The sequence below is a fragment of the Trichoderma virens genome (genome assembly GCF_000170995.1).
Source record: "Trichoderma virens Gv29-8 chromosome Unknown TRIVIscaffold_2, whole genome shotgun sequence".
Classification (NCBI taxonomy): Eukaryota; Fungi; Ascomycota; class Sordariomycetes; order Hypocreales; family Hypocreaceae; genus Trichoderma; species Trichoderma virens.
This window is the reverse complement of record NW_014013747.1, coordinates 914,042-938,333: the sequence shown is the minus strand read 5'-3', so window position 1 is coordinate 938,333 and position 24,292 is coordinate 914,042. Positions and strand designations below refer to the sequence as shown.

Below are 24,292 nucleotides of genomic sequence, written 5' to 3'. Positions count from 1 at the left end.
CTCTCAAGTGCCGGCTGCTACGACGAGGGGATGGGCTTGAGTTTTGTACACGGCGTCCATTTCTTGTAAAATATGGCCGCTGCAGCTGTACTTTATTAAAGAGGAAGGTTGCAGCGAATCCGAAGATTTGGTAGAATACAAAGACAAATTAATACCTACCTAGTAGGTAGTAAGCAAACGTGTAGCCGTCCTGTAGATGGCGGGCATGTATCCTGGGACCTACTATAAACTGGAGCGCTTCTTGGCTTGCATATAATGGAGAGTTTGATACTACAGTAAGTTCGTATTCTCTATGTCATTATTATTTAAATACCTAGTTAGAAACTTGTCCAAGGCAGAAGGCGATGCTACTCCAAGCAGGAGGGATTCATCCTGGCTGGGGTTACCACCTCCTGACAATCACAGACACAAAATCATCAGTATACTGAATCTTTTTACGTTGTATTACTTATCTCGACTCAGATAGACAAAATTGACAATAGAATTCCCAAGTTTTATACGAACGAGCATTCGTAGCCTTGAATGATGCCGCCAAAACGCCAAACTATACCAAATGCTCCCGCCTCCTTTTCCTCCCCTCATATAATACGTCCCAGGAGCCCTGCACTATAATATGCCGTATCTCTTCCCTTTATATCGCCCCCATCATCAAGCTCTCCAGCATGCCCCCACTCTGGCAAGCCAACTGTGCTCTCTCAACCTCGAGCTTGACTCTCCTGTGCAAAGTCTTGAATCCTTGATGTAGCTCCGCTGAGGCACCAACGTACTCGGCGTACAGGTCCAACAAGTGGATGCCAACTTCGACACAGATGCTCACGTAGCGTGGGTCGCAGATATGCCCGCATACCCACTTCAGAACGGGCTGCACGCTCTGCTCATCGCGGTTCTCCAGCGCATCTCGTATAGCTCTGCGGTGACGAAGCGCAAGCAGCAAGGTAAGGACGTTGAGGGGCGCGTACTCGGGTGACGAACGGTCAATGACTTGGTCGAGAGCTTTGGCATAGCGGGCATGGCGGAGGTCGGATTGCCATGGTCTTTCCTTCTTCTTGCTGACGCGGCCTTCATTGGCAATGACAACGTCTGCGCCCTCGCCGAGCAGATCAAGGCGCTTCGTGGCTTCGATGCGGCGCTTGCGCTTCTGCTTCTTCGCATCAAGGGAGTCGATAGTACCGGCAACGAGAGCATCCATTTCCTTTTCTCGCTCGCGCTCACGCGTGGCCTCGGCGGCGGTGAGTCGTGTGCGGATGCTAAGGACACCAGATTGCATACCAACGGCGAGATGGCGGTCACCAGCATCAGAGGTATCGCTTGAGGGGATAACGCAAACAGAGAGAATGGGGGCTTGGTACTTGAAGCTGTTGACAACATTCCACCCGGTCGTCTCAAACATCTTAACATGGCCTTCCAAGCTGCCGGTGACAAGACGGCGACCGCCAGAGGCCAGGCTCATAGACGTGACTGTCTTTTGATGGTTGGTGATGAGATGTAGCGGTCGTGCGGCAACAAGATCGAGTACGCTGACGGCGCTACCAGCAGCAGCCAGAACAGTTGTTCCCGTTGGCAGAGGTAGGACGCTTTCGACGGGGGCGGCGTGCTTGAATGTCATGACGGCAGAGTTATTCCCTGTTCGCGGATCCCAGAGCTTGACTGTCGAATCGTAACTTCCCGACACCACCATATTGGCCATTGTGCCCGGCATGAAGCTTCCGGTTCGCACATAATCCGCGTGTCCCACAAACGTACTCGTCGGCTCGCTGGTAGGCAAATCCCACAACCTGACCGTCTTGTCGTCGCTCGTGCTCAGCACCGTAGTCAGCTCGACAGGCGAGAATTTCGTCGTCCATACGGGCTGCTTGTGCTCCAACCACGTCCTCAGGATAGCCCTCGAGTTCACATCAAACACTTGTATCCTGCCCGTGTCGTCTCCTGCCACCAGTACGCGGCCATCCCGGCGAATCTCTCCGCTTCGCGCCACATCTCCAAAGCGGGTGATTGTCTTGAGTAGCTTGCGGGTGCGACTCGAGTAGATCTGAACGCGCGTGCCTGTCGTCACGGCAAAGCAGTCGTTGCTATTCGAGACGTGCGTAATAGGGAAATTGGTCGGCGATGGGATCAGGAGCTGGTTCTTGAACGCCTTCCAGTATCTTTGCTCTGCCGTCAAAGGCGCGGGACCAGATGCCAGCTTCACCCTTGGCAAGGGCGCCGCTTGGGTTGCCATTGTATCGGTTCGTTTCGATTGGTTGATTCTTTGCAGCAACGGTTTTGTGAGTAGTTTTCTTTTTTCTGGTTGAACGAGCGCTGTCTTGGTGGCCAGTCTCTTTTCAATGGATAAATGAAGTAGCCGTGCAGCAGGTTCCTGGATATATTTTTTTTGCTTATCTTATCTAAGACCGAATTGTATTTACCTTTCGCGGGGCGATGCCACTATGCCTCATACAGACTAGCGCAATTGAGACGGGCGCTTTCTTTGCATCAACTGCTTCACATAAAGTCTCTATGAGAAACAAGAACATCACATGCACATGCAAAAACATGATCGGTACTGCTTAATTGAATCCTGTTCTAGAGATACCGATACATCACGTCAATATACGAAGCCGATCTTAGTATTCATAAAGAAATGAAAAGAAAAGAAAAAGGGAAATATAAGGGGGAAATCCCCTTCTCATTATACATCGCAGATGATTCCCAAATTCCAAAAACGCCGCCCCTTATCCTTCGTGATACCATTGTATGTAGTCTCATTGAATATTCGTACAAAAAAACATGCTAATCGAACGTGTTAGAATCCTCCTCGGCGTCTAGAGCGCCCCGTGCCAATGTCAATCGTTGACATTTCCTGAATCAGAGCCATGTCTTCCGCCCCTCCATTGGCGCCGCTCATGATGGGGAGTGGAACTTTGGCCGGAATGGGAGGTCCCTGATTACCACCGTTATACTGAGGTGCATAGTTCTCGTTTGGATAATCCCACGCGCCAGCGCGTGATCGAGTTGAACTATATTGGAAATTGTCAGGATTTGGAGCAGACGTCGTCGGCCCCATCGAATGACGGGTCTTCTTTTGGAGGCGCTGTCTCCCGCCTTGCACCGGGGGGGCACGCGGTCCCTCTGAGTAACCGTATGCGTTGGACGGCACCACGGCCTGTGAGGTTCTCGCCATGCTAATTCGGAGTGGTCTCCGGCCGCTCGGGGGCATCGGCTGTGCTCCAGACAAGGGTGGCCTGGTGCGAGACTGCGCGGGCTCTTGCGGAGCGGGTTTGGTCTCAGGCTCGGGAGCCCAAGACTCTTCAGGTAGATGATCAGATGGGTCAATTTCTCGGCCATCGTGTGTCACAATCTTCGATGGTGGATCTGGCTGATCGAGTCCAGGTGATCCATCCCTAGAGGACATTCCAGGGTTAAAGGCTTCGTAGGAGTCTGGACTGAAGGGAATGTCGGAGTGCCTCCTATTGTCAGAAGAACGAGGTGCAGGGCTGACCGACTTGCGTCGGATTCTATGCTGGGGATTAGGAGAAGCATCTCGATATCCCTGCGCATGCGGGTCAGGCCCACCGGCATAGGCACCGGATCTTGGTCTGTCGTATGATTCGTAGGCCTGCGGCGAGGTGCCAAAGGCTTGCTCGTGTGAAGGCGGCGGCGGCTCGCTCCTATGGCGGTCACGAGTAGACGTGCTCACAATTTGATTGTTGTGATTATGGTATCGCCCATCATAATGCCTGTCTTCGTATGCCCTATTGGACATCTCTTGAACCATATTAGGGTCCACGCCGGGAGCCAAAGACGGCGGCAATGCGGGAAGTCCGTAGCTCGAAGAACTCTGGATATAGGTTGTCTCGTGCTCACGCTGTTGATTGGGGCGCTGGCTTTGGCTGCTATAAGAATACTGCGTCATCTGCCCTGGGCTCTCAGTGTAATCTCTGGCAGACAGAGGGGAGACCGAATTCTGGTTCCGGGGCTGCTCCTGGTACGCCGGATAGCCTCCTGGGGATTGACTTAGGTAACCAGGAGATGCTCCTGGAGAACGACTGAGGCCTGACGACATGGGGATCTGGCCAGCGTCATATACAACCTCATCCAGTGGAGGGATGCTTCGACGAGGCCTGTTTCGCATGGAGCCTGGAGGCGATTCCGGCACATCCTCCACGGTGGGTTGCATGGAACGATACTGGGCATCATAGGCGTCGTAAGAGTTGTGCGGCTCATATGTGATGGCTTTCTGGATAGGGGCCTGCGTAGCTAGGCTCGGGTCATAGGCCCGGAACACTGGGCGGCCAGGGTAGGTCGGTGTGGTGTTTCTATGAGCCTCATTCTTCAGAACATCGGATCTCATGGATGCAGGCGGAGCGGCCCTCTGAGGTGACTCATCGCCTCTCCTTTGCAGACCTTCTTGGCTAGTGCTATGTCGTGATCGATGAGCCGGTGGCGGAGGAGCTGCCTGTCGAGGGTCGCCATGAGGAGAATACTGAGCAGCATCATCTGTCGGGTTCATCTCGTACGTCTCCCCGGCGAGCGAGTAGCTGCTCCCTCGGGGGTCATGCTGCTCATATGACGAGACGGGTATCTTTTGGCTATAGCCTCTCTCTCTCTCATACGAGTCCTGTCGTGTCGGGCGTGGCTGGCGAGGCCCCTCAACACGACCGGAACCAGGGTGGCCCTGAGCGCTAGGCGAGTGTGAAGAAAAATAATCTGCATGGCGGGACCGAGTACTCCCTTGCGGCGGGGTACCGTACTCGCCAGTTTCGTTTAGAGAGTTGGTAGAGCCAAATGGTGAGTGCGAGATGGGTTTGCCCTGGGGCCGAGGAGGCGTCTGGTGGTAATCTGGAGGGGTTTGAGACGAGATATTTGCAGTGACCTCGCCGGTGACGGGATCAGTCGGCAGGGGACGTCTTTTCACAATATCCTTGCGTTTAGGCGACATGTTGTCCAGCTCGCCGCCCATGGACTGTCTTGGTCTGGCGGCAGGCTTGTCGGGCTTTGGCCTGCTGTCGTAGAAGGTGATTTCGAGTCGAATTTCCCCCGCATACTTGCCGCGGCAGGTCAGTGTCTGCCACACATCGTTCTGGCCTCCTCCAGGAATAATGATGCCCTTGAGGTCGATCCATGACTCTCCGATGAGGTCTGTCTTCTTGTCGTCGGTGAAGACGGAGATTTTGAGCTGATAGTAGTCGGCCGAGTCATGCACCGTAAACCGGAGCTCCTGGTCCCTGCAGAAACAAAGACGGCTCAGGTCAGCCGCAGCCCTCAAACTGTCTCACCACCAAGCAAGATGCAGGACGGGATAGGATGGGAAATGGAACGGCTTACCACTTAGGCGTTTGGCCGCCTCTGACATCCGTCGCCGTCTTCTTGGCTTCCTTGCCTAGCCTGGCGGCGCAGTAAGGATCCTGCTTGCCAATGGTCTTGCGGTTGGGCAAGTTCTTTGCGCGGTCGACGATGGCAACGAGGGTGCCGATGATAGGACCATCAACACTCATGTCTGCAAAGAGGCCTGCCGTGTGCGGGCCGTTGATGGCAAATGATTTGGAAGCCGTGGACATGGCCATGGTAGGTTGGAACAGGCTCGCAAGAGCGCTGCCTCGGGCGTTTTTGGACGGTAAGAAGTTGGAGACTTCCATAATCCAGATTATAAGAGCAATGTTATTTGTTTACATCGGCAGTACTCGAAGGTATGTTAGCGGTATGGCGATCAGCGGCCCACGTAATTGGACGCCACCATTAAGCTTTGAGAAGGGCTGTGCCAGATGAGGGCAGTGATGACGACTGAGCAAAACCTAATAGTAATAATAGTAATAGAATTATCGTGGATGAGGGAAATAAAACAAGTCTGGCCGAGGTGGTGCTCAGCAAGCCCACGGCAATGCAGAGGTTAAAAGAGAAAAGAGAGGGCCGGAGAGATAATATTGTTTTTTTGGCGTCCCGCATCAAGGGGAGCACGGATGCTGCGACAGCACCGCTCTGCCCGGCGCACCAGCTCAGCCAAGCGTCATGCACCCGCCCTTCCAGGGAGCAGCGCCGCTGGCCGGCGGGTTCTTTCAGCGGGTGCAGCGCTGCTGCAGTCGAGCTTTAGCGCACGGCCAGGCGCTGCAGCGGTGCTTTGCTTTCAGGTTGCTTTGCGCCAACAGCACAAGACCAGGCAGTACAGGGCAGCCCTTGGCATCTACGGCTGCATGTGGCATGTTTCAGGGCTGGTCCGGCGATGCTGCACGTCTTGCTTGATATGGCCGTGGCGTCGAGCAACTGCAGCAAGCCGCCCGCCCTTTGGCCAAGGATCAATCCGCGATCCCTTGGATGATGCCCTTTGGGTGGCTGGTTGCCAAAATCAAGGTGGCTGGAGAGGGCTACTGCAAGGGCCTCGCAGCTTCACTGGCTGCTTCCAGCGGTCTAGTGGCCCAAGAGCTGTGCCTCAGCCCCGCCCGGCGTCTCATTTAGCAGGGGCGGTGCCCTGTCAACGGAGCCCGTGTGCTCAGCAACCACGCCGAGCGGGAACAAGACCAAGAGTCAAATCAGTTGTGCATCAAGCAAATGACGATCGATCGGGCTCCCTGCATTGCTGAAGCGGAATGCACATGGCATTGGGATTGGGTGTCTCACCATCGCCCACGCGCGTTTCTGCAGCGACCTGTTTTGGGGGGTTTGCAGCTTCAGCTCCGTGATTTTGGGTTATATAACAGCTGCAGGGAGACGGGAACAGTTCGCTACAGCATTGATCCAATTGATATTATCAATCTGCTGGTGTCTCTTCTCCATCGGATCTCTAACCTCAAACAAACAGTTACCTATACCCACTCCATACAAAGAGAAAATACATCATTGATCCTTGCTCCTCCTCCTCCTCCTCCTCCTCCTCCTCCTCCTCCTCCTCCTCCTCCTCCTCCTCCTCCTCCTCCTCCCCCTCCCAAGCCCAGCAGCTGACGTCGCCCTGCCACCCATCAACGTCGTCAAATATCCATCCCGTCCCGCAGATGATGCCATCGAATCAGAAATCTCGGCGCCCGCGACGTGTGGAATTGGTGCAGCATTTTCTCCTAGCTGCGCATCTCAGGAGGCGTCAGCAGCGGGTACCAGCAGCCTCTTGGTGCTCAACTTGATTTTTCAACCCCACATCCCTGCCATCTGTATTCGTGCCCGATATTGGCTTTCCTGGATTGCGGATCAGGATATATTTTTCGTTACCTAAACGGAGCTTCCCCGTGTGGGTGTTGCGCGACGCATAATATACGGTGTGCTCCGTATCATATATCATCGAGCGCGGATACAGAACTGGCGGTCACTGTTTCGCTTACCTTTTGCATGAGTCGAATCAAGTATTTTGTGTTCTAGGACTGGAAGACGCATTGCTCGATGAAATATCGGTGGGATGAGAAGTAGGTATGGTACGGAATTGGTAGGTCAAGATTGCCAATTTTCTCGTATAGATCAGTACTCCCACTCGTTCGGCATGTCGTATAATCGACCGCGTGGCCGATACGATGGCTAAAGCATTACGACGTTGAATCTTTCCTACCCCTCACAAGTCTCTCCTGGCGCATTGAGGCTCAAGACCGACTGCAACGTCATGCTACACGTACGTGATGCGAGCCAATCAAGGAGCCATGATTGTTTGTGGACGCAATAAAGACATGTCTTGAATATTATTTTCTTGATTAATCTTGTCTACCAGTCGCAGCTCTTTGACAAAAGGTCGGCAAGTCGTTCCAGGTGCTTCTTATCCGTCTCATCGAATCCGTTCAAGACGGCACAGTCGACGTCAATGATGGCAACGACTTTGTCGCCTGACAGAATGGGCACCACAATCTCACTTTGGCTCTCGCTATCACACGCAATGTGGCCGGGGAACTTCTCCACGTCCTCAACTAGTTGCGTAGTCTTGGTGGCCGCAGCAGTGCCGCACACACCTTTTCCGAACTTGATCGTTTGGCAGGCAACTTTGCCCTGGAACGGTCCCAGGATGAGCTGCTCACTGGCAGTGGGATCCAGCACATAGAATCCTAAACAATTGAAGTAATAAGCATAAATCCTTCGTGGCTCTCTCCAACTCCAAGCACTATGGCTAGAGTTGACGGGTTTGTTATTTACCTGCCCAGTTTACCTCACTGCTCGGGGCGGCAAGGGACTTGTAGGCATGCCATAGCAGTGAGGCAGCGTTGGAAAGATTGCTAGCCGCATCATGTCAGTACAAGTCATGTCTGATGTGAGAAGCTCTGCTCTCCCTCAGATCACTTACCAAACCTGTCACCACCGGAGGAGCCGCATGTTAGCCTTGGTCCTTGGTACATGCACATAAGACGGTGAGGAAAGGAGATTGACGAACCCAGTTGCGCTGACCGTAAAAGAGCCCTTCGGCCTGGAGCAACACCTGCTCATAGGCATCATCCTTGGTGATGCCCTCGGCAAAGTTGGACGCATCGGCGTGGACCTGCAGCTTTCAGGTGAGCATACCAGCCTCCCTTCTCCATCTCCTAGCTAGCATTGGGGCCCTGAACGAACCATGGCTCCTTTTCTTCGACGTTTGTTCTCCTTTCCTCGGTACCCCTGGTGGCGGATAAGAACTTTCTTTTTCTCTTGGCGTCAATCAATCTCCTTTTAATCTCACAGATCGGCAACGGCGAGGCTTGTTTCGCGATTCAAAATGCTTTTCTCGAAGGATGTGGGAGAGCTTGAGCTGGGTGATTAGTCACCGAAAACTCGAGATGGGAACCCACTCACCAAGACCCGATATTGACGCCATTGGGGCTAGGTGGGGACTTTTTCCTTTCCTGTCCCGTTGAAGATATTGTGCTGAGGAATCTGGAGGATGACATGACTTGGTCTACATAAGTGACGAAGCATAGACTGGATACACGTAGAACTAACGATTTTAGTATCAGAAGCACCTAGTATCTATACACGTACGGAGAGTCTGGTGGAAATGGAAGTCAGGCTCTCACAACTCGATCCCGAGATGAGCTGCACGAAATGCGTAATAAGCAGTACGGAACAATACCTTCGAACGCTGCAGAGTAAATCGATGCTGAGATGTACATACACGAACCGGGACATGACAGAGAACCAATTGGCCGCATACACGCCAGCTTGTCTCTTTGTATCGAATATATAGACTATGTAGTGTCTAGATATCGCTTCAAGCTGTTAAATTAGAAGTAATTCCTATACTGTGCCGTCTCAATTCTGCATGTACTAAGGCGAATTGTTGATAGCGCTTGATAGACTTGCATCTCATCTCCAAAAGTCGGCGCTTCTCCCCGCACGGACTCCAAATGGGATTCGGAGAAGAAATGCCCGCGGAGTGCGGCTTCCTAGGTTGGTAAGATGCAGCAAGCCTTTTTTCCTTCTTTTTTTTTTCTCTTTTTAACAGCATACGGAGTACATGTCCAGAATTGTCTTCAGATATAATTGACAATTACCTCAATGGAATGCAAGCGTGTGTACCAAATCCACTTCCCAACTATTTGACAAACATCAGTCCCATCCCTATTGCACGACTAACACTTTAGCAGTTGGTGAACACTAATATCATGGAACGTTGAATGGACGACTCATAGATTACTCATATACACTTACTCGTCCATAGGTGTGTAAAGCTTCCACGGTGTCTGCTCCACGCAACCGGGTCCAATTTCAGCCGCTCATGATGCTAAAAATCCCATCTAGTCCTCTTTTCTCATTCTTGACTTCAGCCTAACGGTATCGGCAAGAGTGCGGTTGCGGCGATGAGTTATCAGATCACGCAGCGATATGGCTTCACAGCACACAGAAGGCTTCTTAGCCCTCAACTCCTAGTCGGACAGTCCCAAATGTTTCGCACCAGCCGAGCTTTGCATCAATCAAGAGTCCTTGGCAATGACAAGGGCATCAGTCCCAGAGCCAAACGGCTAGCATCCGTAAACGCAGTCCTCAATCCTCCGGCTTCAACTCGCCCGCCACCACTACTGCCCGTTGAGCCCCAGGAGTCCAAGCTCAAGTATTACTTCCAGCTGGGCAAATCCTATGCCAAATTCTTCGCTCAAGGCGTCAAGGCCGTTGTGGCGAATGCCAGGCTGCTAAACGCCAGAGCCAAGAGCTTGCCGCGCGGAGAGCGACCATCAGTGTTCAGGCCACACTACATTCCCGACTCATTCTCTCGCGCAGATTGGGTGCTACTGTGGCGAACCAGGCACGACCTTCTGCGACTGCCCGTCTTTGCGTTGTTTTTCTTAGTTGCCGGCGAATTTACGCCCATTTTGGTCGTTTTTGTCAGCGGCATCTTGCCGTACACATGCCGGTTTCCGAGTCTACTGAATGAATCCATTGAGAAAGCTGAGCGGCGGCGTGCAACTGCTTTCGACGAGCTGGAGAGCAAGCACCCTCAAGGCGTCCTCAGCCCCGGAATCACAAAGGCCGTGGCGCGCAAGCACGTTCTCAGAGCCTTGGATCTCCCCGGAGCAATGTGGGATCGGCTGGGATTCACTCCTCCGGGAATGTGGAATGTCAAGGGCAGGCTGCGCTTGTCGTTCCTTGAAGTCGACGACAAACGACTGATTGACGGCGGTGGTCCATCGGGTCTCGAAGTCGAGGAGCTGCGTATTGCTTGTTCTGACCGTGGCCTCAATATTCGGGGCAAGAGTGAGGCGGAGCTTAGGATCCGACTTGGGGACTGGCTGCGATTGACCGCGGCTGAGGAACTGGGAGAGCGAAGGCGACGGATGGCAACGCTGATGTTGACAAGGTATGTACCTTTTTTTTTTTTTCCTAAGGTTGATCTCGGGAAACACCCAACTGACATGTGACATGTGATGTATGCAGACCCGAGAACTGGCCCCAACAGCGCAACTTTGCCGTTCCTGAGTGGGAGCTGTAAATTAGGGCTATGCGGAGATGATACATATTGAGAGTGCTTGGATCGGTAATCACGGGGAAAAGGCTTCTTGATAGATGTTTATACATATACATATGAGTTGGGTCACGGAATAGACGGGATAGCAAGGCCATGTCTTGTTGTTGTTGTATCAGTAGTGTGTATAGAGCTTGGTAATTTAATGCACTCACTCCATTCAAAATTACTCATGCCCTTTCTCCATGTGCGTTGTATGTACGGAGTAGCCAATAGATAGTATTACCATATTGATCAACAGCCGAGTTCAAGACAATAACCGAATTCCAACTTGATCTCTTTGCTCGGACTTTGTCATTACCACGTGCAAGATCCGGGGTAACCCCACGCGTAAGAATAGCCGAAAGTGCATCAGCCATACCTATGTACATTCACGGCACACAGAGCGCCATATGTCATAGAACCCGCGTCTCTCAACAAAAAGGCTCGAAAGAACCAACGCTGCATCTCTTCGTTGGCCTGCTCGATTCAGACTAGCCCCAGCAGCATGTATTGGGGGAAACAAGCTAAAACGAAGCGCAATGGAGACCGCTGAAGCTCTAGCGGCTGTTTCGGTGGTCAGGATGATGATGTCAGCAAGTTTGGCCGAGGCTCGCATCACATGCACGATCCCTCCAAAGCCATCCATCCATTCCGGCTAATACTCAGTATTAAACAAATCTCCTTCCTCAATCTCTCTCCCTCTCTCTCCAATCCATCAAACTGTCGCATTAAACCACCCTTGAGCTCCCTCTCTTTGTACCACTCGCAGCTACAACTCCCTCGTCTCGCCCACAATGTCTCTCAAGAACGGTAAGCAGCAAACGTGGCCACCGTTTTACACCTCCCAAGCAGACAAATAAAACCGAAAGCTAACGTGCGCGCTCGCTCTTTCACAGACGCTTTTCCTTCCTCCGAGGCCTTTGATGCCATCAGCGCCGCTCTCAGCAGCAACGAGGCCGACCGCAAGGACGCCATCAAGAACGGCAAGGCCGTCTTCGCCTTCACCCTCAAGAACAAGGCCGGCGAGACGGCCAGCTGGCACATTGACCTCAAGGAGAAGGGCACAGTCGGCACTGGTGTTGGCGAGAACCCTACCGGTACGGGCTTCTTCCCCTTCTTTTCTCCCCATCTACAGTTAGCTAACTCTATTTACTTCTCCAGTCACTCTGTCTCTCTCCGACGAGGACTTTGGCAAGCTCGTTACCGGCAAGGCTCAGGCCCAGCGTCTCTTCATGTCCGGCAAGCTCAAGGTCAAGGGCGACGTCATGAAGGCTACCAAGATGGAGCCTATCCTGAAGAAGGCCCAGACCAAGGCCAAGCTGTAAAGGCGAGGCCACGCGCATTAGCCATGGGGTGCTGAATACAGGACACAGGTGGAAACAACCATTAAACGGCATTTCTGTTTTATTTATGTATCATATCACATCTGTTGCTGCTACCACTGATGTTACACTTTTTTTTTTTGTTCCCGCCGCAAGAGTCGGCTAGGGATGGTTGGTTATAGTGCCTTATGAATACTGGCATAGACGAGAATACCATATTCCAGCTGGATCATTTCCAGTCTGGAGTACTTTTTTTTCCTTTTCAAAAGAATCAAGCGTACATTGGATACAAGACCTGACCTGTGCCTGCTTCTGTATCTTATACACGAGCCGCAACCTTCCGAATAGCCTGCTTGGCTTCCTCACGTACCTCGCGAACAATCTCACCTGCCGGCTGCGCTTTTGTCACCAGTCCAATGCCCGCGCCTCTATGTATGTCAAGCTCATCAGTAACAATGCCACCACCAATTACAGCACATATCAAAAAAAAAAAATCCAACAGGTAAAGCACAAAACAAGGCATAAAGAAAAGGAGCGAGACTCACGCCCAGGTGTCAATCAACGTCGGACCCTCCTCGGGCGAATATTCATCACGCAAGCTCCTCTGGCAATCGTCAAGCGACGCCCCAGCAAGAAACTTTTCGTGAATGGGTCCAACGACGGCTCTTCCATCGTATAGAGATCCCCAGAGGCTAGAGTTGGAAATCTGGTCGTTGAAGGGGGACTTGAGGGTGGAAATGGCGCCGTCGGTGGCGTTGAGGATGATCTTCTTCCGGAACTCGGGCACAATGCTCTCTTCGGAGACGGTGAACTGTATGTACGGTTAGATTGACCTCTCTTGGATGTTGTAATGAGTTTGTGTTGAAATCAAGCAAATGTCCTCTGTATGGGTTACGGGGAATACGAACTCTTGTGCCCAAGACTACACCATCAGCTTCTACATCACTTGTTAGCATCATCCCAACCTAAACATATCCTCGTCTTCATCACAGAAAACCAGACTTACCAAGCGTCAACATAGCCGCCACACCCTTGCCATTCGAAATACCTCCCGCCGCAAACAGAGAAACTTCATCATAGCCCTTCTCATCGACCAACTTCCTCGTCTCAGCCAGCAACGGCACCACGCCCATCCCTCTTATAAACTGATGGCCGCCCGCGTCCGTCCCCTGGCAAACAATCACGTCCGCGCCATCCTTGATAGCTTCCTCCGCCGCCGTCACATTGCCCACCTGGATAAACACCTTCGGCGCCGTCTCGAGCCCCTTCAGAAGCCGAACAATCTCCTTCTGCGGCCGGATGTGCTCATGAGGGGCGAACAGCCACACTGCCGCGGGCTTGTGCTTCTGGATCACGGGCAGCGCCGTCGCCGCAAAATTTCCAATACTCGAGTGGCATGAGAGAAAGCCGGCGCCGATTCGGAGATGGCCCGAGGGCGTGGTTGCGGCGTCTCCGTCTCCCAGGAGCTGTCGGATCTTGGTGAGGTCGGCGTCAAGCTTGGTGACTTGAGGCGAGTTGTCGCTGACGTCGGCGATACATGCGAGGAAGCCTTTTTGGTCAAATTGTTAGTGTTTAATGTGTTGGTTTTTTATGGATTTTATTATTATTATTATCTTAATAATTCTCTGTATAGATTTTCCATTTTGTTTTTGGGGTCAGAGTTACGCGTAAATGAAGCCGTCACATACCAAGGCCTCCCGCCTTGGAAACCTCAGCGGCAAGTTCCGCGCTGACAGCGTGAGCCATGGGCGCATTAGCGATCACCGGAGCTTCTACCCATGGAAACCACTGCTGGATCTGTGAAGCCGACATTATGAAAAATACGTAAAGAACAAGGAACTTGTTGAGAATCAAGAGTAGGATGCAACAGGTTGAATTTCAAGAAGGGTTGGTTCATGGACTTCCACACAGCTGGATGAGGCAACACAAGCTTAAGTAGAAGCGTGCCTGAAGGTGGATGAAGAGGGGTAAGCGTTGTCCGGAGATGCTGATTCTGTTGATTGATAATAGCTAGTGGCGGCTTCTTTAAACTTCGTGTCATCATCCTAGGGCTTAGTACATGTTGGCTTTTGAATATTATATGAGCTGGGCGGTCCTGCATTAAGACAGTGGTGGAGAAACCCCTGATTCAACTCCAAGCAAGCCAAAAGCAATGAACCAAGATGCAATGCCCTCTTTGGTTACTAGTATACTAATCCGATGGCTTGGAGATATTAATAGTTTATGGGCGATACGTCACAGAAGATGACTGGAACAATAGCAAGGTGAGATGTCAGCAAGCCGCCGAGTCATTATATTGCTGGAGCAATAGCTCTTTTCGTAACTTTTTTTTTTCTTCCTTCTTCTTTTAATTCATGATTTCTACTCTCGCTCCACCAACGCAGGAGGCTTGTTGTTCAGAATCTCGTCAATCTCCGCCATAATCTCCGGTGTCAACTGGTCCACGACGGCCAAAGCCTTGATGTTCTCGTACACCTGCTGAGAGCTGCTGGCACCGGTGATGGCCGAGCTGACTCGGTCGTTCTTGAGCACCCAGGCCAGGGCCAGAGCGCTCTGCTTGACGCCCAGCCTGTCGGCAATGGGCTCCAGCTTGTTGACCTTCTCGATGTATCCCTCCCAGACCTCCTTTCCGGTTCGCTTCCAGTAACCGGCGATGAAGGCAACCTGGGTCTGAGCGAAACGAGAGTCGTCGGGAATGCCGTTCTTGTACTTGCCGGACAAGATGCCCTGGTACAAGGGGGAGAAGATGGTGAGGCCAAGGCCGTGCTCGCGGTACAGGATCTCGTAATCGCCCTCAACCTTTTGTCTGTTGAGCATGTGGTATGCAGGCTGCTCCATCAGGGGGCCGATGAGACCCAGCCTGTCGGCCACCCGCCATGCCTCTGCGATCTCGACCGCGGTCCACTCCGATGTGCCCCAGTAAAAGGCCTTGCCGGAGTCGATGATGTGGTTAAAGGCACGGACAACCTCCTCCATGGGGGTCTTGCGGTCGGCACGGTGGGCGTAGATCAGGTCGACATATTCGAGATCGAGACGCTTCAGGGCAGCATTGACACCCTCGACAATGTGCTTGCGGGAGAGACCCAAGTTGTTGGCGGGGTTGTTGCCATAGGCTTGACCCCAGTAAATCTACAAAAGCCAACGTCAGCGGGATTCTCAGATGCAGAAGCAGGTTGCTATTGTGGAGGAGCTGCACAGTACCTTGGTGGAGATAACCAAGTCGTTACGGTTCCAGCCGAACTTCTTGATGGCCTCGCCCATGACCTTCTCAGACTCGCCTCCAGCATAGGCCTCGGCGCAGTCAAAGAAGTTGACACCGCAGTCATAGGCAGCCTTCATGCAGGCGTAGGTGCCCTCTGATGACCATCAGTTAGCACACGGTTTGTCTTCTTCCCTTATTTCTCTTATTCTTCTTCCCCTCCTCTCGTCCCCTCTTCGGTTTCTTGGAGTTATAGTTGCCAATTCTCCTACGCACCTCGGTCGACGTGGCCGCCGTATGTGAGCCATCCACCCAGCGAGATGGACGAAACCTGAAGACCTGAGCGTCCCAGGAATCGGTATGTCATGGGGGGGAGCCCCTCGGGTTTGGCAGTGGCGACCATTGTGTCTGAGTCGGGTGGAATCTCGCGATGTTTGCTTCACAGAACAGTCCAGGAGAATCGACCAGCTCGGAGCAACCGTCCCTTATAAGTACCTCAGCCCACAAGCCTTGGTCCCCCTCTCGGAGGGGTAATTCGATTCCCATGTGCTCTCCTCATACACGGACAGCTTCCCACAAACAAGGCGGGGCAACTTTTGTCCATGGCCATCTACGACGTAACACCCCCCACCGAGTGACGGGGAGAAGCCGTTACCGTGAGGTGTATTTTGGGGCCCTTGTTAAGGTGGAAATAGCCGCGGCCGTTAGCACGACCAGCCTTGGCGTCCCTGAGTTTTGACGGCCGTCCAATAACAACGATATATCCGGATTTCTAAGCACGAAGCCGGGGAGACTTGCAACATTTCTTTTGATGGCTGTGGATCGGCCTAGTTGGGCTAAATGCGAGGGGCTGCAGTAGATGTCGGCACTAGGCATATCAGGATTGGAACTTTGTGTTGCAGAGTGTACGAGTACTCGCAACGGTAGAGCAAAGCATGCGGTGCAGGCACCTTGATAGGCAAAAAAAAGTCAGCGAGTTGCATCAATGGTAGATAGCCTGACTTGATTCAAATACCAGGCAGTCCTCAAAGTATCACAGCGACGCCCAGATTATCAACTCCCAGTTGCGTCATTCAATAAATAGGTAGTACATAGACTAGTTAGGTACCTGGCCATATAAATCTCATCGCCAGCTGCAGGGTAGGCAGGCAACTCCACGAAAGCCACGTCGCCATCTGCCTATTATCAGGGCCGTTTTAACAAAAGCGCCGGTGATTTTTTCGGGCTTGGTTAATCAGAAGCTCTTGATCGACCGTATCGCGGCAGTTCATTCTACCGATTAACATCGTTTGAGTCACACGCCGACGAAACCAAAGGCACTTGGCTGACAGACCAGCTTCGGGGAATCAAGGCCGATCTGTCGCGCAGAGATCAGACGGCAAAAAGCGCCATGCCCCGAAGCCCCCATCTGGACGGAGAGCTAACCCCAGGATTACTCCGAAAAAAGACGCTTCAGATTCGGTTCTCGGTTCCGTGCGTGTGGTATGGAGCAATAATAGTACTCCGTATATTATACTGCAACTATTCTCATAGCTTGTTGGACCAGACCTCGATTGTACGTCACCTGTGGTGCCTTCTCTGCCGCGAGTACATGTAGGTAGTAGTTGGCAATGCCTGGCGCTTATTGGGGTAATGGATGTCCATTTTTGGGGTATGCTGGAAGCTGCTACGCCCCCATGATTTCTTGCACTCGACAGGAGCCGACCTTCTTACATCTTGTATTGATGGTGGAGGGAATTTGAAGAGACTCACGCGTTGCCCAGCAATTGGGTACTACATATTTCGGGCTCCCAATTGTACCATGTACTGCATGCTTGTGCGCCGTACCTCTGCTCTGCTCTGTATACTGGTAGGTACTTACGGATACTCACTTTTGCGCAGCTGAGACCCCGCTATGAAAGTGAAAAAGAGAGAGAGAGAGAGAGACACACACACACACAGAGAACAAGTGCGGTCAACGAATCCCATTGTTCGTCGGCCAGAGACATGTACGAGTACAGCAAGTAATACGGCGCTGGTTGTCGGCCGCGTTTGGCACACGCCTGCATTCATGGCCCCACGACTGTGCAACCGACCCAGCAGATATCCTCAACCGTCCTGCAAGGGCAGCAAACTCACATGTGCCGCTGCGTGTGACGAGGCTAGCGGTGCAGAGGAGAAAGTAGATGCAGCGCACTATTTGCTGCGACAGCCAGTCATTGAGTGCCTCGTAGCTGACGGCGGGGATGAGGATTCGATCAATGCAGCAGGAGAGTGCTGCAAGCTGCACAAGTACGGAGTAATACTATGTACGAGCACCAGTACGCGCATTGGCCTTTTGGCGTGGATATGATGTACGAGTATATCCCGTACTGTACGTGACATGGACAGATCAATTACACTACATTAGTGAAGGGGTAACGGTAATAGCAGCCATCTTGCGACAATAGCTGGCACGCAAACGACTGAGCTGAATGACGATGGAGAAGCCGTAATTGCGTTCTACTCCGTGCTCGACCCAACATCGAACACAGACGAAACCGGCGATGCCTCTCGCTAGATGCCAGTGCCGCCAGTTAATAACGCAGTATGGAGCTGTAATATTATCTACAAGACGGTGTACTCGTGCTCATGCTAGTAAGCAAGTAAGGCCAATAGGTACCTACCGTCGACATTCCCGCTTTAACACGGCATTTCCAGGTGGCAGCATTCCGTATCCGTACTGGCCTCCCAAACATTTGCTGCCCGGGGATCCAAGGTGAGGATAATTAGCAAATAAATTTGCTGGTAAGGGGGCCCTTAGCGATGAGAAAACTCGGGCAACGGCCACGGTACGAGCACAAGTACCATCGGTTCACCAGGGGGTCGTTATGAACAGCTCCGTACTCCGTATAACGAAACGCATTGCTATCATTGCCGTGGAGACGATGGGGCGCTCGTCTGCTCGCTCCCCAGTGCGGCTAACGGAACTGGGACGCTGTTTCTGGGATCGGGGGCCATTTGCTTGAGCTTGGCCGTCTTGGAGCGTAGTACGGAGCAGTAATCCCAATGTACATGTATGCACTTGGTACGAGGTGCTCCACACGGCGGCGCGGTAGGTACATTGCCCGTACAGGAAGCATCGCAGCATGTCACCGCCGTCCATGTTCCATGCTATGAACGGCTTTTTGCATCTTGGGCCGTCGAGAGACCAGACCAAACCAGACGACATCGGAAATCGACGCTTTGGAGGCACATAGCAGGCAATGATTGGAGCTTGCGGGAATGCGAGGGCCAAGCGACGGCCCTCTCGATCCGCCCATGCCAGCACGCCAGGCTGCACTCGGCTGGTCGATGCCAAGCGCAACGACTCGGAACACCATCGGCGGTGCCCGTGGGAGACCGGGCTGGTGCATCTTAGCCTTAGTGGTAATATTGACTTTGACGCGCATTGAGAGCTTCGGAAGCGAAATAGCTCAGTGGATGACGATGCCGATTCTGTTGCACGACGCTGGCGTAGGGCTTGCTGCATGTGCTCTGCTGTACTGTAGATGTACTCTGTAGAATTGGTTCAATTTCCAAATCCATCGATTGGTCTTCCAGCGCAGCGCTGCAAGAAAACAAACTGGCTGCACGTGTCCTGTGCCCGCAACGGTCGCATTGACGGATTCGCCCTGATTCCGTCCATGTTCATGCCCAAGCCCAAGTCCCAAGTCCAAGCACGAGCACTCCATAAGGTTCTCCAGGTTATTACCCGACCGTAGGTTCTTTAGCTCTCCGTGCTAGGTGGCATTAGCTTCCAATCCAGTCCAGATTGCTCTTGGATCTGAGGCCGCCGCTCAAACTGCTCTGCTTTATGTGCCTAGTATTACTCGTAGCATAGCACTTGTGCCCGTTGAGAAAAGAAACGGCCAGGCACCGAGTCGCGTGGGAGCCAAGGTTATAGTAGCTTGCTCCATAGCTTCGTTTGCATTGGAGTAGAACTTCTGCGCGGCCGAATCCGTACACTTGCCTTACTTTACTGCTGGGCCCTGTGCTCCAACCCATCGCCTGCTAACCTACTACCAGGTACCTTAGGTAGCTCGCGTTCCCGGTACGCGTCAAAACACCGTCCAGCGAGGTATCTTTGCGCGGCCTGAGAGGCTGGCAGCTACTTGTGGAGCGAGTACCCTGGCGGTCCAAGGTACAGAAATCGCGCGACCCTGGGTGAGAATGCACTGGCAAACCTTGCAGCGTCCCATTTCCCTCTCTCCCTTTCCTTCCTCTTTCCTCCTCCTTTCCTCCGTGCCTGGGCCTTCAGCATCATTCTTCATTCTTCATTCTTCATCCTCCCGCCGAGGTCTCGCCGCCCGTTGACCGGCAATCCAAACCGATCGAGAGAGGAAAAAAAAAATAATAAGACGAAAAACAAGAAAAACAGGCATTGAAACTTTCAGCAACAAAGTGGCAACAAGCTACCAGCCTGTGTGAGTCCTACTTTGCTGCTACTGCACCTGCTAACCGCCGAGTGCCTGGATTGAAAGGGTCGGGTGCAAGACAACCTCCCGGCCTAGGAAGCGCGGCTGCCGGCGAGTGCGGGCTGTGGCGCGGTGTCGCCGCTCTGGTCTGCACTGGGCTGTTCTCGTGCTCAGCGCCCAGTGGCAGCACTACCTGTACACTTAGGCGCTGGCTCTCGCTGGCCTCCAGGCGCTGCAGTGGACAATTATTTGTGCAAGGCACTGGATGCACCGCTAGCGCCTCGGCCAGGCTAGTGGACCGCCCGCCACTCAGCGCTCGTCGCAGGCCTCTAGGCCACACGGGACAACCCCCAGGTTGGCTTGACCGCCCGGACCCCCCCAGCGCAGCCCCTGCCCAACCCCTGCCCGCCTCAGCAGACTTTGCCTCGCCCCAAAATGAGCACCCCAGCAATTGTCCACTCGCTCCTTCGTCCTTTTCTGCACATCGTCGTTCTTCTCCAGCGCTGCATTGCCATCATCACCATCACCATCGCCATCGCCTCCGTTTCAGCACCACGCCGGAATGCTTAGTTCACCTCGTTGCTGACTGCTTGTATCCTTTTGGCCCTTCCCACAGACTCCGGCCCTCTGATTCTCCGGCCCCCTGTCCAGGGGCTGCTTCGTTGCTCCCGAGCCTCGTCTGCTCGCCGCCCCCCGACCGTTCGTCCGACCGGAAGTAGTCGACGATCCTTCTTTCGCCCTCTGTCCTCCATCATTCCGAGCCTCTTTCGACATCTCGACGCCGCTCTTCGACCTCCGCAGCAATGGCTTCTTCGTCCTCAAACGTCGTCGGCGTCCATTACCGGGTCGGGAAGAAAATTGGAGAGGGTTCCTTTGGAGTCATCTTTGAGGGAACCAATCTGTTGAACAACCAGCAGGTGGCCATCAAATTTGTGAGTAGCCAAGCTTGCATCTCCGCCTATAGAAACACCACACGCAAAGACGAGATATTCGCGTCTTGTTCGCCATACAGTGTCGATTCTTGATTTTCTTCCCCCTTAGTTAATACTGACGTGCTGCCTCGCAGGAACCTCGGAAGAGTGATGCACCACAGCTTCGGGATGAGTACCGCACGTATAAGATTCTCGTTGGTTGCCGTAAGCCATATCCGTTCATTTGCACCAACCTCAAAGACACAGACGGTTGATACTAACGTGGCGCGCTTCTTCTAGCCGGCATTCCCAATGTCTACTACTTTGGACAGGAGGGTCTGCACAACATCCTCGTCATCGACCTGCTCGGACCTTCACTCGAGGACCTCTTCGACCACTGCGGACGTCGGTTTACGATTAAGACCGTCGTCATGGTCGCCAAGCAGATGCTTTCCCGAGTCCAGACGATCCACGAAAAGAACCTCATCTACCGTGATATCAAGCCTGACAACTTCCTGATCGGACGACCAGGAACTAAGGCATCCAATGTCATCCACGTGGTCGACTTCGGTATGGCCAAGCAGTACCGAGACCCCAAGACCAAGCAGCACATCCCCTACCGCGAGAGGAAGTCGCTGTCTGGTACTGCCCGCTACATGAGTATTAACACCCATCTTGGCCGCGAACAGTCTCGACGAGACGACCTGGAGGCTCTTGGCCACGTCTTCATGTACTTCCTTCGCGGTGGTCTTCCTTGGCAGGGACTCAAAGCTGCCACTAACAAGCAAAAATATGAAAAGATTGGTGAGAAGAAGCAGACCACTGCAATCAAGGATCTCTGCGAGGGCTTCCCTGAGGAGTTCAGCAAGTACTTGACATATGTCCGAAACCTTGGTTTCGAAGACACCCCCGACTACGATTACCTTCGAGAGCTCTTCACCCAGGCCTTGAAGAACGCTGGCGACATCGAGGATGGCGAGTACGACTGGATGAAGATTAGCAAGGATTCGGGAAAGGGGTGGGACTCGATGAAGAATCATGGCGCAGCATACTTGCACAACCCAAACGCGCGCCCCGGTCCTTCTCAAATGGAGCTGCACAGTGGTCATCGTCCTACGAATACCACCTCTCAATCGCAGGCTCAGAATCTCACTGTCGGCCGTTTAAACGCCGCGCAGCCCCCTCCTCCATCGCCGATCAAGCAGATGGGGAGCAAGAGAGATCGACCAAACGCCCCCGGCGCGCTGCCAGCCCAGCGGATGAGTGGAACAGGTCTTCGCGAAATGGGTACCCCCACTGGCTCAACTCAGGCCCAGTTCCAGAACAGCACCCAGAACCTCCCCCAACCGGTAACGAGCCAGCAGGGCCCCATGACGGCAGCAGGCCAGCCTAGTGCGCGACCCGCCGAGGCCCAGCAGCCCAGCGGATTCCAGAAGTTCATGAAGACCATTTGCTGTGGCTAAAGCAGGCGTTTGTTTTTGCGAGTTTTCGGGATTTATTTAGTACCCTGCATGGCTGGCGACGTTGTACCCGACAAATTATGTCCGAAGCCCCTCTTAATTCTATTGGAGATTGATTCCTTGAAGCAACCAAAGAAAAAAATTATCAACCTGCTGGCAAGACGGACATTTTGTTCTCTGGATCCGGGCGACTGCGGCTTAGGCCAATGACTAGATGGCAGAAGAGAGCTGCAGGGTTGGGACCAGAAGAAGACGATGGATCGTCCAAGGCGAAGACGCCCTGGCTTGGAAACAAAACAGCGAATCGATTTACTCCATACTTTCACCACATCCATGTCATAACACCTACCACTCAATAGAAGAACCGCGGCATTGATGAGAGCGCGTGTCCGTTACGACCAACCGAGAAGGAGTTGCGAGAGAGAGTAAAAAACGACAGACGGATACTGGTCTTGATTTTTTTGGTTGGACCTTTTTTTTCCTTTTTTTCCTTTTTCATATTATTTTCCTTTTTTTTCTTATGTCTGACATTCCATTACGACACCATACTACACCACTTTCGATGTGCAGCGCAGCAAGGCGCAGGATGGTCACGAAGGGCAGCATTGGGTCTGGTCCAGGTGTGCTTTTCTTTTTACTCTATTTGCGCCGTCTATATAATAAGTCTTGCGAATCATGGAGTGGCGGAGAATGAAATAGAGGCAAAGAGGGGAGAGCGACGAGCCGGGCATGGATGTGTATAGAGAGACGAAGGCGAGGTAGCAGCAGCATTTGGTGCGTGACAGTTCAGAAATCGGCGAGCTTTGTACGGAGAGAAGATGTCTTTTGAGAGTTTGGGATCCGTCATTAGGTAGGGAGTTATTCATCGGTATACCTTGTAATGGAATTAGGATTGTCCAAAAAAAGTGTGGTCGCAGCAAACAAGTAAACTAAAAAAAAAATCAACTGGAACAATTACTATATCGACTTTTTCATTTCTTTCAATTTGCCGTAACTTCGCTACGCATCATACATTAAGTAAATGGACAAGAAGCCTCATCCTTTCATTGCACACCTGATATGTACTTTGATGGAGAGGTTTTCGACGGTTTAGATGTGGAACGAAACGACAGGTTGTTTATCGTATTTCGACTTTTTTTCAATCCCACCGCATCGTTTTGATAAAAAGGTTATTCTCTCCCCAAGCCAGTAAGCCAAAACCCCCCGCTCCTATGGTCTATTTTTGCTTCTAGTTGTATCCTCTCAAGTAAGCTTTTGCTTGATGAAGAAAGAGCGTAGATGTGACAGTTGCCATGCGCAGGTAGCACCGAGGACGACGAGCTGGATGATGATCCAGCGGACGACGCGGGCGTTGGTGGATTCGGACTGGTCTCTGAACTCGGCCTCTCGCTCCTGCAGATGACAGCTTGTAAGCATCGAACTAACATAAAACGGCAAAAAGGTCAAAAGGAAAGGGGGGAGAAGGAAAGAATAAAGCACTGACTCTCTGGAAAACTTGCTCCCTGCGAATGTCGTTTAGTCTGGCATTGAGGTCCTTGACACGGGTGGTGATGTCCTGGAGCTTTTCCTTGTCGTCGCTCTCGATCTGGTTGGTCTCGCCAATGACCATGTCGAGGCGCAGCTTGATGCCGCCGTTGTAGTTTGCCATGGAGAGCCAGCCCGCGCGGCCGCTGCTGGACGAGGGCATGAAGCAGATCTTGTGGTCGCCCGCGTCGGCGGCGGAGAAGGTGAAGCGGCCGGAGGAAGTGCCTCGCTGGGAGACGACACGGTGGTTGTTGTCGAAGATTTCCTGTCAAGGGGGGGAAATTGCTGCGTTAGCTAGGTGTCTCTCTTTTCGATTGCTCCTGTTTCATGGATAAAGAAGACATGTATACATACATCAACGGTGATGTAGATGCTGATGCCTTGGTGTTCCTGCCACTGGTTCGCCCTCTCGTCCCACTCCGAGGCAGCGTAGTGGCCCACGACCAGAGTGTCCTTAGGAAGCTCTTCGTAGAAGCACTTGGGAGTGCCGCCGTCGACGTAAAAGTACAGAGCTTGTGCCGCAGCCACAAAGGTGGCCAGAGAGAAGAGGGACCTCATCTTGTCGGCGAGGGGGAGCTGCTGTGCTGGGGCGATGTGTTATAAACCGGC

General features: G+C 52.7%; 10 protein-coding genes across 10 annotated transcripts; 4 read left to right on the top strand and 6 right to left on the bottom strand.

Annotated features, from left to right (window-relative positions):
• Positions 1-464: 464 nt before the first annotated feature.
• Positions 465-2,218, bottom strand: TRIVIDRAFT_176543 (uncharacterized protein; the record flags this gene model as incomplete). Its single annotated transcript, XM_014104943.1, has 1 exon — positions 465-2,218. One exon carries the CDS (start codon positions 2,216-2,218, stop codon positions 632-634), a length of 1,587 nt encoding a protein of 528 aa, XP_013960418.1.
• Positions 2,219-2,782: 564 nt separating this feature from the next.
• Positions 2,783-5,543, bottom strand: TRIVIDRAFT_55586 (uncharacterized protein; the record flags this gene model as incomplete). The annotated part of the gene is made up of 2 exons (XM_014104942.1): positions 2,783-5,204; positions 5,305-5,543. The coding sequence occupies 2 exons, from the start codon at positions 5,541-5,543 to the stop codon at positions 2,783-2,785; spliced, it is 2,661 nt and encodes an 886-aa protein (XP_013960417.1).
• A 2,110-nt stretch (positions 5,544-7,653) lies between these two features.
• TRIVIDRAFT_63533 (uncharacterized protein) lies at positions 7,654-8,490 on the bottom strand (the record flags this gene model as incomplete). Its single annotated transcript, XM_014104941.1, has 5 exons — positions 7,654-7,988; positions 8,077-8,156; positions 8,225-8,229; positions 8,312-8,416; positions 8,488-8,490. The coding sequence occupies 5 exons, from the start codon at positions 8,488-8,490 to the stop codon at positions 7,654-7,656; spliced, it is 528 nt and encodes a 175-aa protein (XP_013960416.1).
• A 1,304-nt stretch (positions 8,491-9,794) lies between these two features.
• TRIVIDRAFT_55585 (uncharacterized protein) lies at positions 9,795-10,837 on the top strand (the record flags this gene model as incomplete). Its single annotated transcript, XM_014104940.1, has 2 exons — positions 9,795-10,705; positions 10,783-10,837. 2 exons carry the CDS (start codon positions 9,795-9,797, stop codon positions 10,835-10,837), a joined length of 966 nt encoding a protein of 321 aa, XP_013960415.1.
• Positions 10,838-11,638: 801 nt separating this feature from the next.
• TRIVIDRAFT_79701 (uncharacterized protein) lies at positions 11,639-12,464 on the top strand (the record flags this gene model as incomplete). Its single annotated transcript, XM_014104939.1, has 3 exons — positions 11,639-11,662; positions 11,749-11,949; positions 12,014-12,464. 3 exons carry the CDS (start codon positions 11,647-11,649, stop codon positions 12,175-12,177), a joined length of 381 nt encoding a protein of 126 aa, XP_013960414.1.
• Positions 12,465-12,493: 29 nt separating this feature from the next.
• Positions 12,494-13,986, bottom strand: TRIVIDRAFT_55583 (uncharacterized protein; the record flags this gene model as incomplete). The annotated part of the gene is made up of 5 exons (XM_014104938.1): positions 12,494-12,602; positions 12,720-12,985; positions 13,083-13,111; positions 13,181-13,723; positions 13,863-13,986. The coding sequence occupies 5 exons, from the start codon at positions 13,984-13,986 to the stop codon at positions 12,494-12,496; spliced, it is 1,071 nt and encodes a 356-aa protein (XP_013960413.1).
• A 549-nt stretch (positions 13,987-14,535) lies between these two features.
• TRIVIDRAFT_82276 (uncharacterized protein) lies at positions 14,536-15,776 on the bottom strand (the record flags this gene model as incomplete). Its single annotated transcript, XM_014104937.1, has 3 exons — positions 14,536-15,303; positions 15,376-15,530; positions 15,650-15,776. 3 exons carry the CDS (start codon positions 15,774-15,776, stop codon positions 14,536-14,538), a joined length of 1,050 nt encoding a protein of 349 aa, XP_013960412.1.
• A 987-nt stretch (positions 15,777-16,763) lies between these two features.
• Positions 16,764-17,912, top strand: TRIVIDRAFT_197618 (uncharacterized protein; the record flags this gene model as incomplete). Its single annotated transcript, XM_014104936.1, has 4 exons — positions 16,764-16,846; positions 16,907-16,966; positions 17,315-17,644; positions 17,768-17,912. 4 exons carry the CDS (start codon positions 16,764-16,766, stop codon positions 17,910-17,912), a joined length of 618 nt encoding a protein of 205 aa, XP_013960411.1.
• Positions 17,913-20,366: 2,454 nt separating this feature from the next.
• CK1b (casein kinase I) lies at positions 20,367-23,057 on the top strand (the record flags this gene model as incomplete). The annotated part of the gene is made up of 3 exons (XM_014104935.1): positions 20,367-20,720; positions 20,855-20,924; positions 21,000-23,057. 3 exons carry the CDS (start codon positions 20,592-20,594, stop codon positions 22,160-22,162), a joined length of 1,362 nt encoding a protein of 453 aa, XP_013960410.1.
• A 344-nt stretch (positions 23,058-23,401) lies between these two features.
• TRIVIDRAFT_35549 (uncharacterized protein) lies at positions 23,402-24,241 on the bottom strand (the record flags this gene model as incomplete). Its single annotated transcript, XM_014104934.1, has 3 exons — positions 23,402-23,551; positions 23,643-23,948; positions 24,038-24,241. 3 exons carry the CDS (start codon positions 24,239-24,241, stop codon positions 23,402-23,404), a joined length of 660 nt encoding a protein of 219 aa, XP_013960409.1.
• Between the last annotated feature and the right edge of the window lie 51 nt (positions 24,242-24,292).